Source organism: Phyllobates terribilis, unplaced genomic scaffold (assembly GCF_046119375.1).
Source record: "Phyllobates terribilis strain yellow unplaced genomic scaffold, ASM4611937v1 Scaffold_3__8_contigs__length_932513732, whole genome shotgun sequence".
NCBI classification, from domain to species: domain Eukaryota; kingdom Metazoa; phylum Chordata; class Amphibia; order Anura; family Dendrobatidae; genus Phyllobates; species Phyllobates terribilis.
Window position 1 is genome coordinate 662017636 of NW_027362763.1, and position 18100 is coordinate 662035735.

The 18100-nt window shown below is 40.7% G+C and overlaps 1 protein-coding gene across 8 annotated transcripts in view; it reads left to right on the plus strand.

Moving 5' to 3' along the window:
* The window catches only part of DAAM2 (dishevelled associated activator of morphogenesis 2), a 683500-nt gene that overhangs the window by 454259 nt on the left and 211141 nt on the right, over positions 1-18100 (plus strand). For all 8 annotated transcript variants that reach the window (XM_073671724.1, XM_073671725.1, XM_073671726.1 and 5 more), the window contains exon 15: positions 7110-7217. In XM_073671724.1, coding sequence (XP_073527825.1) covers positions 7110-7217 — 108 coding nt within the window. The remainder of the gene's footprint in view (positions 1-7109; positions 7218-18100) is intronic.

Genomic DNA, 18100 nt, shown 5'->3' on the forward strand with positions numbered 1-18100 from the left:
TAGTATTATAGTAGTTATATTCTTGTACATAGGGAGCAGTATTATAGTAGTTATATTCTTGTACATAGGGGGCAGTATTATAGTAGTTATATTCTTGTACATAGGGGGTAGTATTATAGTAGTTATATTCTTGTACATAGGAGCAGTATTATAGTAGTTATATTCTTGTACATAGGGGCAGTATTATAGTAGTTATATCCTTGTACATAGGAGCAGTATTATAGTAGTTATATCCTTGTACATAGGAGCAGTATTATAATAGTTATATTCTTGTACATAGATGCAGTATTATAGTAGTTATATTCTTGTACATAGAGGCAGTATTATAGTAGTTATATTCTTGTACATAGAGGCAGTATTATAGTAGTTATATTCTTGTACATAGGGGGCAGTATTATAGTAGTTATATTCTTGTACATAGGAGCAGTATTATAGTAGTTATATTCTTGTACATAGGGGCAGTATTATAGTAGTTATATTCTTGTACATAGGAGCAGTATTATAGTAGTTATATTCTGGTACATAGGGGGCAGTATTATAGTAGTTATATTCTTGTACGTAGGAGCAGTATTATAGTAGTTATATTCTGGTACATAGGGGGCAGTATTATAGTAGTTATATTCTGGTACATAGGGGGCAGTATTATAGTAGTTATTTTCTTGTACATAGGATCAGTATTATAATAGTTATATTCTTGTAAATAGGGGGCAGTATTATAGTAGTTATATTCGTGTACATAGGAGCAGTATTATAGTAGTTATATTCTTGTACATAGGGAGCTGTATTATAGTAGTTATATTCTTGTACATAGGGGCAGTATTATAGTAGTTATATTGTACATAGGAGCAGTATTATAGTAGTTATATTCTTGTACATAGGAGCAGTATTATAGTAGTTATATTCTTGCACATAGGAGCAGTATTATAGTAGTTATATTCCTGTACATAGGGGCAGTATTATAGTAGTTATATTCTTGTACATAGGGGGCAGTATTATAGTAGTTATATTCTTGTACATAGGGGCAGTATTATAGTAGTTATATTCTTGCACATAGGAGCAGTATTATAGTTGTTATATTCTTGTACATAGGGGCAGTATTATATTAGTTATATTCTTGTACATAGGGGGCAGTATTATAGTAGTTATATTCGTGTACATAGGAGCAGTATTATAGTAGTTATATTCTTGTACATAGGAGCAGTATTATAGTAGTTATATTCTTGTACATAGGGGCAGTATTATAGTAGTTATATTCTTGTATATAGGGGCAGTATTATAGTAGTTATATTCTTGTACATAGGGGGCAGTATTATAGTAGTTATATTCTTGTACATAGGGGGCAGTATTATAGTAGTTATATTCGTGTACATAGGAGCAGTATTATAGTAGTTATATTCTTGTACATAGGAGCAGTATTATAGTAGTTATATTCTTGTACACAGGGGCAGTATTATAGTAGTTATATTCTTGTATATAGGGGCAGTATTATAGTAGTTATATTCTTGTACATAGGGGGCAGTATTATAGTAGTTATATTCTTGTACATAGGGGGCAGTATTATAGTAGTTATATTCGTGTACATAGGAGCAGTATTATAGTAGTTATATTCTTGTACATAGGAGCAGTATTATAGTAGTTATATTCTTGTATATAGGGGCAGTATTATAGTAGTTATATTCTTTTATATAGGAGCAGTATTATAGTAGTTATATTATTGTACATAGGGGGCAGTATTATAGTAGTTATATTCTTGTACATAGGGGGCAGTATTATAGTAGTTATATTCCTGCACATAGGAACAGTATTATAGTAGCTATATTCTTGTACATAGGGGCAGTATTATAGTAGTTATATTCTTGTACATAGAGGCAGTATTATAGTAGTTATATTCCTGCACATAGGAGCAGTATTATAGTAGTTATATTCTTGTACATAGAGGCAGTATTATAGTAGTTATATTCTTGTACATAGAGGCAGTATTATAGTAGTTATATTCCTGCACATAGGAGCAGTATTATAGTAGCTATATTCTTGTACATAGGGGCAGTATTATAGTAGTTATATTCTTGTACATAGAGGCAGTATTATAGTAGTTATATTCCTGCACATAGGGAGCAGTATTATAGTAGTTACATTCTTGTACATAGGAGCTGTATTATAGTAGTTATATTCTTGTACATAGGAGCTGTATTATAGTAGTTATATTCTTGTACATAGGAGAAGTATTATAGTAGTTATATTCTTGCACATAGGAGCAGTATTATAGTAGTTATATTCCTGTACATAGGGGCAGTATTATAGTAGTTATATTCTTGTACATAGGGGGCAGTATTATAGTAGTTATATTCTTGTACATAGGGGCAGTATTATAGTAGTTATATTCTTGCACATAGGAGCAGTATTATAGTTGTTATATTCTTGTACATAGGGGCAGTATTATATTAGTTATATTCTTGTACATAGGGGGCAGTATTATAGTAGTTATATTCGTGTACATAGGAGCAGTATTATAGTAGTTATATTCTTGTACATAGAAGCAGTATTATAGTAGTTATATTCTTGTACATAGGGGCAGTATTATAGTAGTTATATTCTTGTATATAGGGGCAGTATTATAGTAGTTATATTCTTGTACATAGGGGGCAGTATTATAGTAGTTATATTCTTGTACATAGGGGGCAGTATTATAGTAGTTATATTCGTGTACATAGGAGCAGTATTATAGTAGTTATATTCTTGTACATAGGAGCAGTATTATAGTAGTTATATTCTTGTACACAGGGGCAGTATTATAGTAGTTATATTCTTGTATATAGGGGCAGTATTATAGTAGTTATATTCTTGTACATAGGGGGCAGTATTATAGTAGTTATATTCTTGTACATAGGGGGCAGTATTATAGTAGTTATATTCGTGTACATAGGAGCAGTATTATAGTAGTTATATTCTTGTACATAGGAGCAGTATTATAGTAGTTATATTCTTGTATATAGGGGCAGTATTATAGTAGTTATATTCTTTTATATAGGAGCAGTATTATAGTAGTTATATTATTGTACATAGGGGGCAGTATTATAGTAGTTATATTCTTGTACATAGGGGGCAGTATTATAGTAGTTATATTCCTGCACATAGGAACAGTATTATAGTAGCTATATTCTTGTACATAGGGGCAGTATTATAGTAGTTATATTCTTGTACATAGAGGCAGTATTATAGTAGTTATATTCCTGCACATAGGAGCAGTATTATAGTAGTTATATTCTTGTACATAGAGGCAGTATTATAGTAGTTATATTCTTGTACATAGAGGCAGTATTATAGTAGTTATATTCCTGCACATAGGAGCAGTATTATAGTAGCTATATTCTTGTACATAGGGGCAGTATTATAGTAGTTATATTCTTGTACATAGAGGCAGTATTATAGTAGTTATATTCCTGCACATAGGGAGCAGTATTATAGTAGTTACATTCTTGTACATAGGAGCTGTATTATAGTAGTTATATTCTTGTACATAGGAGCTGTATTATAGTAGTTATATTCTTGTACATAGGAGCAGTATTATAGTAGTTATATTCTTGTACATAAGGGGCAGTATTATAGTAGTTATATTCTTGTACATAGGGGGCAGTATTATAGTAGTTATATTCTTGTACATAGGGGGCAGTATTATAGTAGTTATATTCTTGTACATAGGAGCAGTATTATAGTAGTTATATTCTTGTACATAGGAGCAGTATTATAGTAGTTATATTCTTGTACATAGGAGCAGTATTATAGTAGTTATATTCTGGTACATAGGAGCAGTATTATAGTAGTTATTATTGTACATAGGAGCAGTATTATAGTAGTTATATTCTTGTACATAGGAGCAGTATTATAGTAGTTATATTCTGGTATATAGGAGCAGTATTATAGTAGTTATATTCTTGTACATAGTGGGCAGTATTATAGTAGTTATATTCTTGTACATAGTGGGCAGTATTATAGTAGTTATATTCTTGTACATAGGAGCAGTATTATAGTAGTTATATTCTTGTACATAGGGAGCAGTATTATAGTAGTTATATTCTTGTACATAGGGGCAGTATTATAGTAGTTATATTCTTGTACATAGGAGCAGTATTATAGTAGTTATATTCTTGTACATAGGAGCAGTATTATAGTAGTTATATTATTGTACATAGGAGGAGTATTATAGTAGTTATATTCTTGTACATAGGAGCAGTATTATAGTAGTTATATTCTGATACATAGGAGCAGTATTATAGTATTTATATTCTTGTACATAGGAGCAGTATTATAGTAGTTATATTATTGTACATAGGAGCAGTATTATAGTAGTTATATTCTTGTACATAGGAGCAGTATTATAGTAGTTATATTCTTGTATATAGTGGGCAGTATTATAGTAGTTATATTCTTGTACATAGGTATAGTATTATAGTAGTTATATTCTTGTACATAGGAGCAGTATTATAGTAGTTATATTCTGGTACATAGGAGCAGTATTATAGTAGTTATATTCTTGTACATAGTGGGCAGTATTATAGTAGTTATATTCTTGTACATAGGTATAGTATTATAGTAGTTATATTCTTGTACATAGGAGCAGTATTATAGTAGTTATATTCTTGTACATAGGGAGCAATATTATAGTAGTTATATTCTTGTACATAGGGGCAGTATTATAGTAGTTATATTCTTGTACATAGGGGCAGTATTATAGTAGTTATATTCTTGTACATAGGGAGCAGTATTATAGTAGTTATATTCTTGTACATAGGAGCAGTATTAAAGTAGTTATATTCTTGCACATAGGAGCAGTATTATAGTAGTTATATTCTTGTACATAGGGAGCTGTATTATAGTAGTTATATTCTTGTACATAGGGGCAGTATTATAGTAGTTATATTGTACATAGGAGCAGTATTATAGTAGTTATATTCTTGTACATAGGAGCAGTATTATAGTAGTTATATTCTTGCACATAGGAGCATTATTATAGTAGTTATATTCCTGTACATAGGGGCAGTATTATAGTAATTATATTCTTGTAGATAGGGGCAGTATTATAGTAGTTATATTCTTGCACATAGGGGTAGTATTATAGTAGTTATATTCTTGTACATAGGGGCAGTATTATAGTAGTTATATTCTTGTACATAGGGGCAGTATTATAGTAGTTATATTCTTGCACATAGGGGGCAGTATTATAGTAGTTATATTCTTGTACATAGGAGCAGTATTATAGTAGTTATATTCTTGCACATAGGGGTAGTATTATAGTAGTTATAATCTTGTACTTAGGGGCAGTATTATAGTAGTTATATTCTTGTACATAGGGGCAGTATTATAGTAGTTATATTCTTGTACATAGGAGCAGTATTATAGTAGTTATATTCTTGTACATAGGGCAGTATTATAGTAGTTATATTCTTGTACATAGGGGCAGTATTATAGTAGTTATATTCTTGTACATAGGGGCAGTATTATAATAGTAGTATTCTTGTACATAGGAGCAGTATTATAATAGTTATATTCTTGTACATAGGGGCAGTATTATAGTAGTTATATTCTTGCACATAGGGGTAGTATTATAGTAGTTATATTATTGTACATAGGGGGCAGTGTTATAGTAGTTATATTCTTGTACATAGGGGGCAGTATTATAGTAGTTATATTCTTGTACATAGGAGCAGTATTATAGTAGTTATATTCTTGTACATAGGAGCAGTATTATAGTAGTTGTATTCTTGTACATAGGAGCAGTATTATAGTAGTTATATTCTTGTACATAGGGGCAGTATTATAGTAGTTATATTCTTGCACATAGGGGTAGTATTATAGTAGTTATATTATTGTACATAGGGGCAGTATTATAGCAGTTATATTCTTGTACATAGGAGCAGTATTATAGTAGTTATATTCTTGTATATAGGAGCAGTATTATAGTAGTTAAATTCTTGTACATAGGAGCAGTATTATAGTAGTTATATTCTTGTACATAGGGGCAGTATTATAGTTGTTATATTCTTGCACATAGGGGTAGCATTATAGTAGTTATATTATTGTACATAGGGGCAGTATTATAGCAGTTATATTCTTGTACATAGGAGCAGTATTATAGTAGTTATATTCTTGTATATAGAAGCAGTATTATAGTAGTAATATTCTTGTACATAGGAGCAGTATTATAGTAGTTATATTCTTGTACATAGGAGCAGTATTATAGTAGTTATATTCTTGTACATAGGGGAAGTATTATAGTAGTTATATTCTTGTACATAGGAGGCAGTATTATAGTAGTTATATTCTTGTACATAGGAGGTAGTATTATAGTAGTTATATTCTTGTACATAGTGGCAGTATTATAGTAGTTATATTCTTGTACATAGGGGCAGTATTATAGTAGTTATATTCTTGTACATAGGAGGTAGTATTATAGTAGTTATATTCTTGTACATAGTGGTAGTATTATAGTAGTTATATTCTTGTACATAGGAGCAGTATTATAGTAGTTATATTCTTGTACATAGGGGAAGTATTATAGTAGTTATATTCTTGTACATAGGAGGCAGTATTATAGTAGTTATATTCTTGTACATAGGAGGTAGTATTATAGTAGTTATATTCTTGTACATAGTGGCAGTATTATAGTAGTTATATTCTTGTACATAGGAGCAGTATTATAGTAGTTATATTCTTGTACATAGAAGCAGTATTATAGTAGTAATATTCTTGTACATAGGAGCAGTATTATAGTAGTTATATTCTTGTACATAGGGGCAGTATTATAGTAGTTATATTCTTGTACATAGGGGCAGTATTATAGTAGTTATATTCTTGTACATAGTAGCAGTATTATAGTAGTTATATTCTTGTACATGGGGGCAGTATTATAGTAGTTATATTCTTGTACATAGGGGAAGTATTATAGTAGTTATATTCTTGTACATAGGAGCAGTATTATAGTAGTTATATTCTTGTACATAGGAGCAGTATTATAATAGTTATATTCTTGTACATAGGGGCAGTATTATAGCGACGTGTACTTGTGGTATTGTCGTTCTTTATACTTATTTATATTTCTTTTTCTCCTGTAGGACAAAATCAGTGGAACAGTCTGGAATGATATCGATGACATTCGCGCCTTTAAAACTTTAGATCTGGAAGAATTTGAAAGAATGTTCTCCGCTTATCAGAGGCACCAAGTAGGTCACATGACACATGTGAGAGCGGGACAGAAAATTATGTTTTCCCTTTCACCACTTTGACCATGTTAAACTATCCAGATCATGAAATATCGGCCGCAGAGCTGAGTAAAATGTAACTTTTATTTTGTAATTTCTGCTCTCCGTTGCGGCGATATTTGCTTGTAAAGTTTAGGTTATAATTTATGACAAGTCCAAGAAGCCATTAGCAGACTTTCTTCTTTATGAAGTTGACCAATGATAAGCAGGCAGCAATATACAAGGGAAGAAAGAAGACACCTCATCATTGACTTAGAGCAGATTCCTCAATGTGAGACATGTAACAGACAGTCTGCTCTCCTTACTGATCTCTCTGCGGAGCTTTGTGTGATTACAAAGTGTTGGGAGCAAAGTAGATATGACTTTGATTACAAACACATTCGACCTCACGGCAGTTAGTGTGGGGGGAAGGGTGATACATCGGACCTAAGAATACTTTTAAAGTAGAGCTGCAGTTCCAGAGTGTGTTTGTAATGAGACAAAGCTCATCTCAGCTGTACTCTATTCTCTCCTTTCCCCCACACTGACTGCTGTGAGATGAAAGCTGAAGAAGTGATAGTAATGACACTCTTCTCTGCTCTTAGCTCTTGTAATCACACACAGCTGTGCAGTGAGCTCAGTGAGGAGAGAAGACTGTCTGTCATTACATGTCTCACACTGAGAAACCTCTTCTAAGCGATTGTGGGTGTGTTCTTTTCCCCCTTGCGTGACGCCTCTTGCTTTTGATTGGTCAGCTTCATGCAGAGGAAGAAGTGCACGCCTCCAGACACAAATCTTTGGTAACACCCCTGTTGGACTAATAATAAATTATAACCTAAACATTTCTAGCTTTGAAGAAGAGAAATAAAAAAATAACAATAAAAGCTACATTTTACTCAGCTTTGCAGCCACTATTCCATATTGTGACCAGTTTACCATGATCATCCGGGCTACTGAGCGCAAAATAGCTTCATTCCTCCATGGAGCCTCCGGCTTTCAGTCATAGGGGTGTCCGGAGGAACTACAGTCATTGCTTGGTACATAGTGACCCCTGTAAGTACAGCCCAGCACTTTGATTGACAGCTCTCTGCAGCACATCTACGCAGAGCGAGCTGTCAAAGTGCCGGAGAGTTATCCCATCATAAATGTTGATTTACGCAGTTTTTAGGATTGTTGCTTCATGATTTTTTAGAGACCTAGATCCTTCCGCTTGCACCCCATTTGCCTAATCCCTTTTTTCTAGAATTAATCTCCTAAAAATCCTCCTTACTAGAAAAATAATAAAGATAATAGACTTCTGCCTAAAACTGGCTTCTCCAAACTGAGAAACTGAACTTGACCTTTCCCCTCCTGTCTTCTGCTCTCTGTCTCAGTAATATTCGGGCATGATACAATCGTTTCCTATAAAATGGTTCCAGATTTCTTTGCTTTTTTTTTTCCCTTCAAAAATGGAACAATGATTAAATGTAACGGGCTGAACGTATAGATGAGTACAATGTACTGACCGGCAGGAGGCTGACCGATCTGTGCCTCGCCATATTGGGGGCATGTATCAATATAAGATATTGTAGAATAAAGGGCATTTTGTATAAAGACAACAATCACAAAATGAATTTTGTGCCATTGAGTGATATTACAAAGCAGAACATTATTAGCGTACCCCACTAAATTCTAACACATGCCTCAGGTCAGATGTCATTATGTCATAAGATGCTACATTATACCATTCTGTGAGATATTGTGACATCCTGATACATTATAACGTTGTGTGATACATCGAACTGTTCTGTGATATATATATATATATATTACATGATATAATGTATCACAGAATATTCCAATAAATCTCACTGGTACGATGGTACAATGGTACGATGTATCACAGGACAGTACGATGTATCACAGGACGGTACGATGTATCACAGGACACTACGATGTATCACAGGACGGTACGATGTATCTCAGGACAGTGCGATGTATCACAGGACAGTGCGATGTATCACAGGACAGTGCGATGTATCACAGGACAGTGCGATGTATCACAGGACAGTGCGATGTATCACAGGACAGTACGATGTATCACAGGACAGTGCGATGTATCACAGGACAGTACGATGTGTCACAGGACAGTGCGATGTATCACAGGACAGTGCGATGTATCACAGGACGGTACGATGTATCACAGGACGGTACGATGTATCACAGGACAGTGCGATGTATCACAGGACGGTACGATGTATCACAGGACGGTACGATGTATCACAGGACGGTACGATGTATCACAGGACGGTGCGATGTATCACAGGACGGTGCGATGTATCACAGGACGGTACGATGTATCACAGGACGGTACGATGTATCACAGGACAGTACGATGTATCACAGAACAGTACGATGTATCACAGGACAGTGCGATGTATCACAGGACAGTGCGATGTATCACAGGACAGTGCGATGTATCACAGGACAGTGCGATGTATCACAGGACAGTGCGATGTATCACAGGACAGTACGATGTATCACAGGACAGTGCGATGTATCACAGGACAGTGCGATGTATCACAGGACAGTGCGATGTATCACAGGACAGTGCGATGTATCACAGGACAGTGCGATGTGTCACAGGACAGTGCGATGTGTCACAGGACAGTGCGATGTATCACAGGACAGTGCGATGTATCACAGGACAGTGCGATGTATCACAGGACAGTACGATGTCTCACAGGACAGTACGATGTATCACAGGACAGTGCGATGTATCACAGGACAGTACGATGTCTCACAGGACAGTACGATGTGTCACAGGACAGTGCGATGTGTCACAGGACAGTGCGTTGTATCACAGGACAGTGCGATGTATCACAGGACAGTGCGATGTATCACAGGACAGTACGATGTATCACAGGACAGTGCGATGTATCACAGGACAGTGCGATGTATCACAGGACAGTGCGATGTATCACAGGACAGTACGATGTATCACAGGACAGTACGATGTATCACAGGACAGTGCGATGTATCACAGGACAGTACGATGTATCACAGGACAGTGCGATGTGTCACAGGACAGTGCGATGTATCACAGGACAGTACGATGTATCACAGGACAGTGCGATGTATCACAGGACAGTACGATGTCTCACAGGACAGTACGATGTGTCACAGGACAGTGCGATGTGTCACAGGACAGTGCGATGTATCACAGGACAGTGCGATGTATCACAGGACAGTGCGATGTATCACAGGACAGTACGATGTATCACAGGACAGTGCGATGTATCACAGGACGGTGCGATGTATCACAGGACAGTGCGATGTATCACAGGACAGTACGATGTATCACAGGACAGTGCGATGTATCACAGGACAGTACGATGTATCACAGGACAGTGCGATGTGTCACAGGACAGTGCGATGTATCACAGGACAGTGCGATGTATCACAGGACAGTGCGATGTATCACAGGACAGTACGATGTATCACAGGACAGTACGATGTATCACAGGACAGTACGATGTATCACAGGACAGTGCGATGTGTCACAGGACAGTGCGATGTATCACAGGACAGTGCGATGTATCACAGGACAGTACGATGTATCACAGGACAGTACGATGTATCACAGGACAGTACGATGTATCACAGGACAGTGCGATGTATCACAGGACAGTGCGATGTATCACAGGACAGTACGATGTATCACAGGACAGTACGATGTATCACAGGACAGTGCGATGTATCACAGGACAGTGCGATGTGTCACAGGACAGTACGATGTATCACAGGACAGTGCGATGTATCACAGGACAGTGCGATGTATCACAGGACAGTGCGATGTATTACAGGACAGTGCGATGTATCACAGGACAGTACGATGTATCACAGGACAGTGCGATGTATCACAGGACAGTGCGATGTGTCACAGGACAGTACGATGTATCACAGGACAGTGCGATGTCTCACAGGACAGTGCGATGTATCACAGGACAGTGCGATGTGTCACAGGATAGTACGATGTATCACAGGACAGTGCGATGTGTCACAGGACAGTACGATGTATCACAGGACAGTGCGATGTCTCACAGGACAGTACGATGTATCACAGGACAGTACGATGTATCACAGGACAGTACGATGTATCACAGGACAGTGCGATGTATCACAGGACAGTACGATGTATCACAGGACGGTACGATGTATCACAGGACAGTGCGATGTATCACAGGACGGTACGATGTATCACAGGACGGTACGATGTATCACAGGACGGTACGATGTATCACAGGACGGTGCGATGTATCACAGGACGGTGCGATGTATCACAGGACGGTACGATGTATCACAGGACGGTACGATGTATCACAGGACAGTACGATGTATCACAGAACAGTACGATGTATCACAGGACAGTGCGATGTATCACAGGACAGTGCGATGTATCACAGGACAGTGCGATGTATCACAGGACAGTACGATGTATCACAGGACAGTGCGATGTATCACAGGACAGTGCGATGTATCACAGGACAGTGCGATGTATCACAGGACAGTGCGATGTGTCACAGGACAGTGCGATGTGTCACAGGACAGTGCGATGTATCACAGGACAGTGCGATGTATCACAGGACAGTGCGATGTATCACAGGACAGTACGATGTCTCACAGGACAGTACGATGTATCACAGGACAGTGCGATGTATCACAGGACAGTACGATGTCTCACAGGACAGTGCGATGTATCACAGGACAGTGCGTTGTATCACAGGACAGTGCGATGTATCACAGGACAGTGCGATGTATCACAGGACAGTACGATGTATCACAGGACAGTGCGATGTATCACAGGACAGTACGATGTATCACAGGACAGTGCGATGTGTCACAGGACAGTGCGTTGTATCACAGGACAGTGCGATGTATCACAGGACAGTGCGATGTATCACAGGACAGTACGATGTATCACAGGACAGTGCGATGTGTCACAGGACAGTGCGTTGTATCACAGGACAGTGCGATGTATCACAGGACAGTGCGATGTATCACAGGACAGTACGATGTATCACAGGACAGTGCGATGTATCACAGGACAGTGCGATGTATCACAGGACAGTGCGATGTATCACAGGACAGTGCGATGTATCACAGGACAGTGCGATGTGTCACAGGACAGTGCGATGTGTCACAGGACAGTGCGATGTATCACAGGACAGTGCGATGTATCACAGGACAGTGCGATGTATCACAGGACAGTACGATGTCTCACAGGACAGTACGATGTATCACAGGACAGTGCGATGTATCACAGGACAGTACGATGTCTCACAGGACAGTACGATGTGTCACAGGACAGTGCGATGTGTCACAGGACAGTGCGTTGTATCACAGGACAGTGCGATGTATCACAGGACAGTGCGATGTATCACAGGACAGTACGATGTATCACAGGACAGTGCGATGTATCACAGGACAGTGCGATGTATCACAGGACAGTGCGATGTATCACAGGACAGTACGATGTATCACAGGACAGTACGATGTATCACAGGACAGTGCGATGTATCACAGGACAGTACGATGTATCACAGGACAGTGCGATGTGTCACAGGACAGTGCGATGTATCACAGGACAGTACGATGTATCACAGGACAGTGCGATGTATCACAGGACAGTACGATGTCTCACAGGACAGTACGATGTGTCACAGGACAGTGCGATGTGTCACAGGACAGTGCGATGTATCACAGGACAGTGCGATGTATCACAGGACAGTGCGATGTATCACAGGACAGTACGATGTATCACAGGACAGTGCGATGTATCACAGGACGGTGCGATGTATCACAGGACAGTGCGATGTATCACAGGACAGTACGATGTATCACAGGACAGTGCGATGTATCACAGGACAGTACGATGTATCACAGGACAGTGCGATGTGTCACAGGACAGTGCGATGTATCACAGGACAGTGCGATGTATCACAGGACAGTGCGATGTATCACAGGACAGTACGATGTATCACAGGACAGTACGATGTATCACAGGACAGTGCGATGTGTCACAGGACAGTGCGATGTATCACAGGACAGTGCGATGTATCACAGGACAGTACGATGTATCACAGGACAGTACGATGTATCACAGGACAGTACGATGTATCACAGGACAGTGCGATGTATCACAGGACAGTGCGATGTATCACAGGACAGTACGATGTATCACAGGACAGTACGATGTATCACAGGACAGTGCGATGTATCACAGGACAGTGCGATGTGTCACAGGACAGTACGATGTATCACAGGACAGTGCGATGTATCACAGGACAGTGCGATGTATCACAGGACAGTGCGATGTATTACAGGACAGTGCGATGTATCACAGGACAGTACGATGTATCACAGGACAGTGCGATGTATCACAGGACAGTGCGATGTGTCACAGGACAGTACGATGTATCACAGGACAGTGCGATGTCTCACAGGACAGTGCGATGTATCACAGGACAGTGCGATGTGTCACAGGATAGTACGATGTATCACAGGACAGTGCGATGTGTCACAGGACAGTACGATGTATCACAGGACAGTGCGATGTCTCACAGGACAGTACGATGTATCACAGGACAGTACGATGTATCACAGGACAGTACGATGTATCACAGGACAGTGCGATGTATCACAGGACAGTACGATGTATCACAGGACGGTACGATGTATCACAGGACAGTGCGATGTATCACAGGACGGTACGATGTATCACAGGACGGTACGATGTATCACAGGACGGTACGATGTATCACAGGACGGTGCGATGTATCACAGGACGGTGCGATGTATCACAGGACGGTACGATGTATCACAGGACGGTACGATGTATCACAGGACAGTACGATGTATCACAGAACAGTACGATGTATCACAGGACAGTGCGATGTATCACAGGACAGTGCGATGTATCACAGGACAGTGCGATGTATCACAGGACAGTACGATGTATCACAGGACAGTGCGATGTATCACAGGACAGTGCGATGTATCACAGGACAGTGCGATGTATCACAGGACAGTGCGATGTATCACAGGACAGTGCGATGTGTCACAGGACAGTGCGATGTGTCACAGGACAGTGCGATGTATCACAGGACAGTGCGATGTATCACAGGACAGTGCGATGTATCACAGGACAGTACGATGTCTCACAGGACAGTACGATGTATCACAGGACAGTGCGATGTATCACAGGACAGTACGATGTCTCACAGGACAGTGCGATGTATCACAGGACAGTGCGTTGTATCACAGGACAGTGCGATGTATCACAGGACAGTGCGATGTATCACAGGACAGTACGATGTATCACAGGACAGTGCGATGTATCACAGGACAGTACGATGTATCACAGGACAGTGCGATGTGTCACAGGACAGTGCGTTGTATCACAGGACAGTGCGATGTATCACAGGACAGTGCGATGTATCACAGGACAGTACGATGTATCACAGGACAGTGCGATGTGTCACAGGACAGTGCGTTGTATCACAGGACAGTGCGATGTATCACAGGACAGTGCGATGTATCACAGGACAGTACGATGTATCACAGGACAGTGCGATGTATCACAGGACAGTGCGATGTATCACAGGACAGTGCGATGTATCACAGGACAGTACGATGTATCACAGGACAGTACGATGTATCACAGGACAGTGCGATGTATCACAGGACAGTACGATGTATCACAGGACAGTGCGATGTGTCACAGGACAGTGCGATGTATCACAGGACAGTACGATGTATCACAGGACAGTGCGATGTATCACAGGACAGTACGATGTCTCACAGGACAGTACGATGTGTCACAGGACAGTGCGATGTGTCACAGGACAGTGCGATGTATCACAGGACAGTACGATGTATCACAGGACAGTGCGATGTATCACAGGACAGTACGATGTATCACAGGACAGTGCGATGTATCACAGGACGGTGCGATGTATCACAGGACAGTGCGATGTATCACAGGACAGTACGATGTATCACAGGACAGTGCGATGTATCACAGGACAGTACGATGTATCACAGGACAGTGCGATGTGTCACAGGACAGTGCGATGTATCACAGGACAGTGCGATGTATCACAGGACAGTACGATGTATCACAGGACAGTACGATGTATCACAGGACAGTACGATGTATCACAGGACAGTGCGATGTGTCACAGGACAGTGCGATGTATCACAGGACAGTGCGATGTATCACAGGACAGTACGATGTATCACAGGACAGTACGATGTATCACAGGACAGTACGATGTATCACAGGACAGTGCGATGTATCACAGGACAGTGCGATGTATCACAGGACAGTACGATGTATCACAGGACAGTACGATGTATCACAGGACAGTGCGATGTATCACAGGACAGTGCGATGTGTCACAGGACAGTACGATGTATCACAGGACAGTGCGATGTATCACAGGACAGTGCGATGTATCACAGGACAGTGCGATGTATTACAGGACAGTGCGATGTATCACAGGACAGTACGATGTATCACAGGACAGTGCGATGTATCACAGGACAGTGCGATGTGTCACAGGACAGTACGATGTATCACAGGACAGTGCGATGTCTCACAGGACAGTGCGATGTATCACAGGACAGTGCGATGTGTCACAGGATAGTACGATGTATCACAGGACAGTGCGATGTGTCACAGGACAGTGCGATGTATCACAGGACAGTACGATGTATCACAGGACAGTACGATGTATCACAGGACAGTACGATGTATCACAGGACAGTGCGATGTATCACAGGACAGTACGATGTATCACAGGACAGTACGATGTATCACAGGACGGTACGATGTATCACAGGACAGTGCGATGTGTCACAGGACAGTGCGATGTATCACAGGACAGTGCGATGTCTCACAGGACAGTACGATGTATCACAGGACAGTACGATGTATCACAGGACAGTACGATGTATCACAGGACAGTGCGATGTATCACAGGACAGTACGATGTATCACAGGACAGTACGATGTATCACAGGACGGTACGATGTATCACAGGACGGTACGATGTATCACAGGACGGTACGATGTATCACAGGACAGTGCGATGTATCACAGGACAGTGCGATGTATCACAGGACAGTGCGATGTATCACAGGACAGTGCGATGTCTCACAGGACAGTACGATGTATCACAGGACAGTACGATGTGTCACAGGACAGTGCGATGTGTCACAGGACAGTGCGTTGTATCACAGGACAGTGCGATGTATCACAGGACAGTGCGATGTATCACAGGACAGTACGATGTATCACAGGACAGTGCGATGTATCACAGGACAGTGCGATGTGTCACAGGACAGTGCGATGTATCACAGGACAGTGCGATGTGTCACAGGACAGTGCGATGTGTCACAGGACAGTGCGATGTATCACAGGACAGTGCGATGTATCACAGGACAGTGCGATGTATCACAGGACAGTGCGATGTGTCACAGGACAGTGCGATGTGTCACAGGACAGTGCGATGTATCACAGGACAGTGCGATGTATCACAGGACAGTGCGATGTATCACAGGACAGTGCGATGTATCACAGGACAGTACGATGTCTCACAGGACAGTACGATGTATCACAGGACAGTGCGATGTATCACAGGACAGTACGATGTCTCACAGGACAGTACGATGTGTCACAGGACAGTGCGATGTGTCACAGGACAGTGCGTTGTGTCACAGGACAGTGCGATGTATCACAGGACAGTGCGATGTATCACAGGACAGTACGATGTATCACAGGACAGTACGATGTATCACAGGACAGTGCGATGTATCACAGGACAGTGCGATGTGTCACAGGACAGTACGATGTATCACAGGACAGTACGATGTATCACAGGACAGTGCGATGTATCACAGGACAGTACGATGTATCACAGGACAGTACGATGTATCACAGGACAGTGCGATGTATCACAGGACAGTACGATGTATCACAGGACAGTGCGATGTGTCACAGGACAGTGCGATGTATCACAGGACAGTGCGATGTATCACAGGACAGTGCGATGTATCACAGGACAGTACGATGTATCACAGGACAGTACGATGTATCACAGGACAGTACGATGTATCACAGGACAGTGCGATGTGTCACAGGACAGTGCGATGTATCACAGGACAGTGCGATGTATCACAGGACAGTACGATGTATCACAGGACAGTACGATGTATCACAGGACAGTACGATGTATCACAGGACAGTGCGATGTATCACAGGACAGTGCGATGTATCACAGGACAGTACGATGTATCACAGGACAGTACGATGTATCACAGGACAGTGCGATGTGTCACAGGACAGTACGATGTATCACAGGACAGTGCGATGTCTCACAGGACAGTGCGATGTATCACAGGACAGTGCGATGTGTCACAGGACAGTACGATGTATCACAGGACAGTACGATGTATCACAGGACAGTACGATGTATCACAGGACAGTGCGATGTATCACAGGACAGTGCGATGTATCACAGGACAGTACGATGTATCACAGGACAGTACGATGTATCACAGGACAGTACGATGTATCACAGGACAGTGCGATGTATCACAGGACGGTACGATGTATCACAGGACAGTACGATGTATCACAGGACAGTACGATGTATCACAGGACAGTGCGATGTATCACAGGACAGTACGATGTATCACAGGACAGTGCGATGTATCACAGGACAGTGCGATGTATCACAGGACAGTACGATGTATCACAGGACAGTACGATGTATCACAGGACAGTGCGATGTATCACAGGACAGTACGATGTATCACAG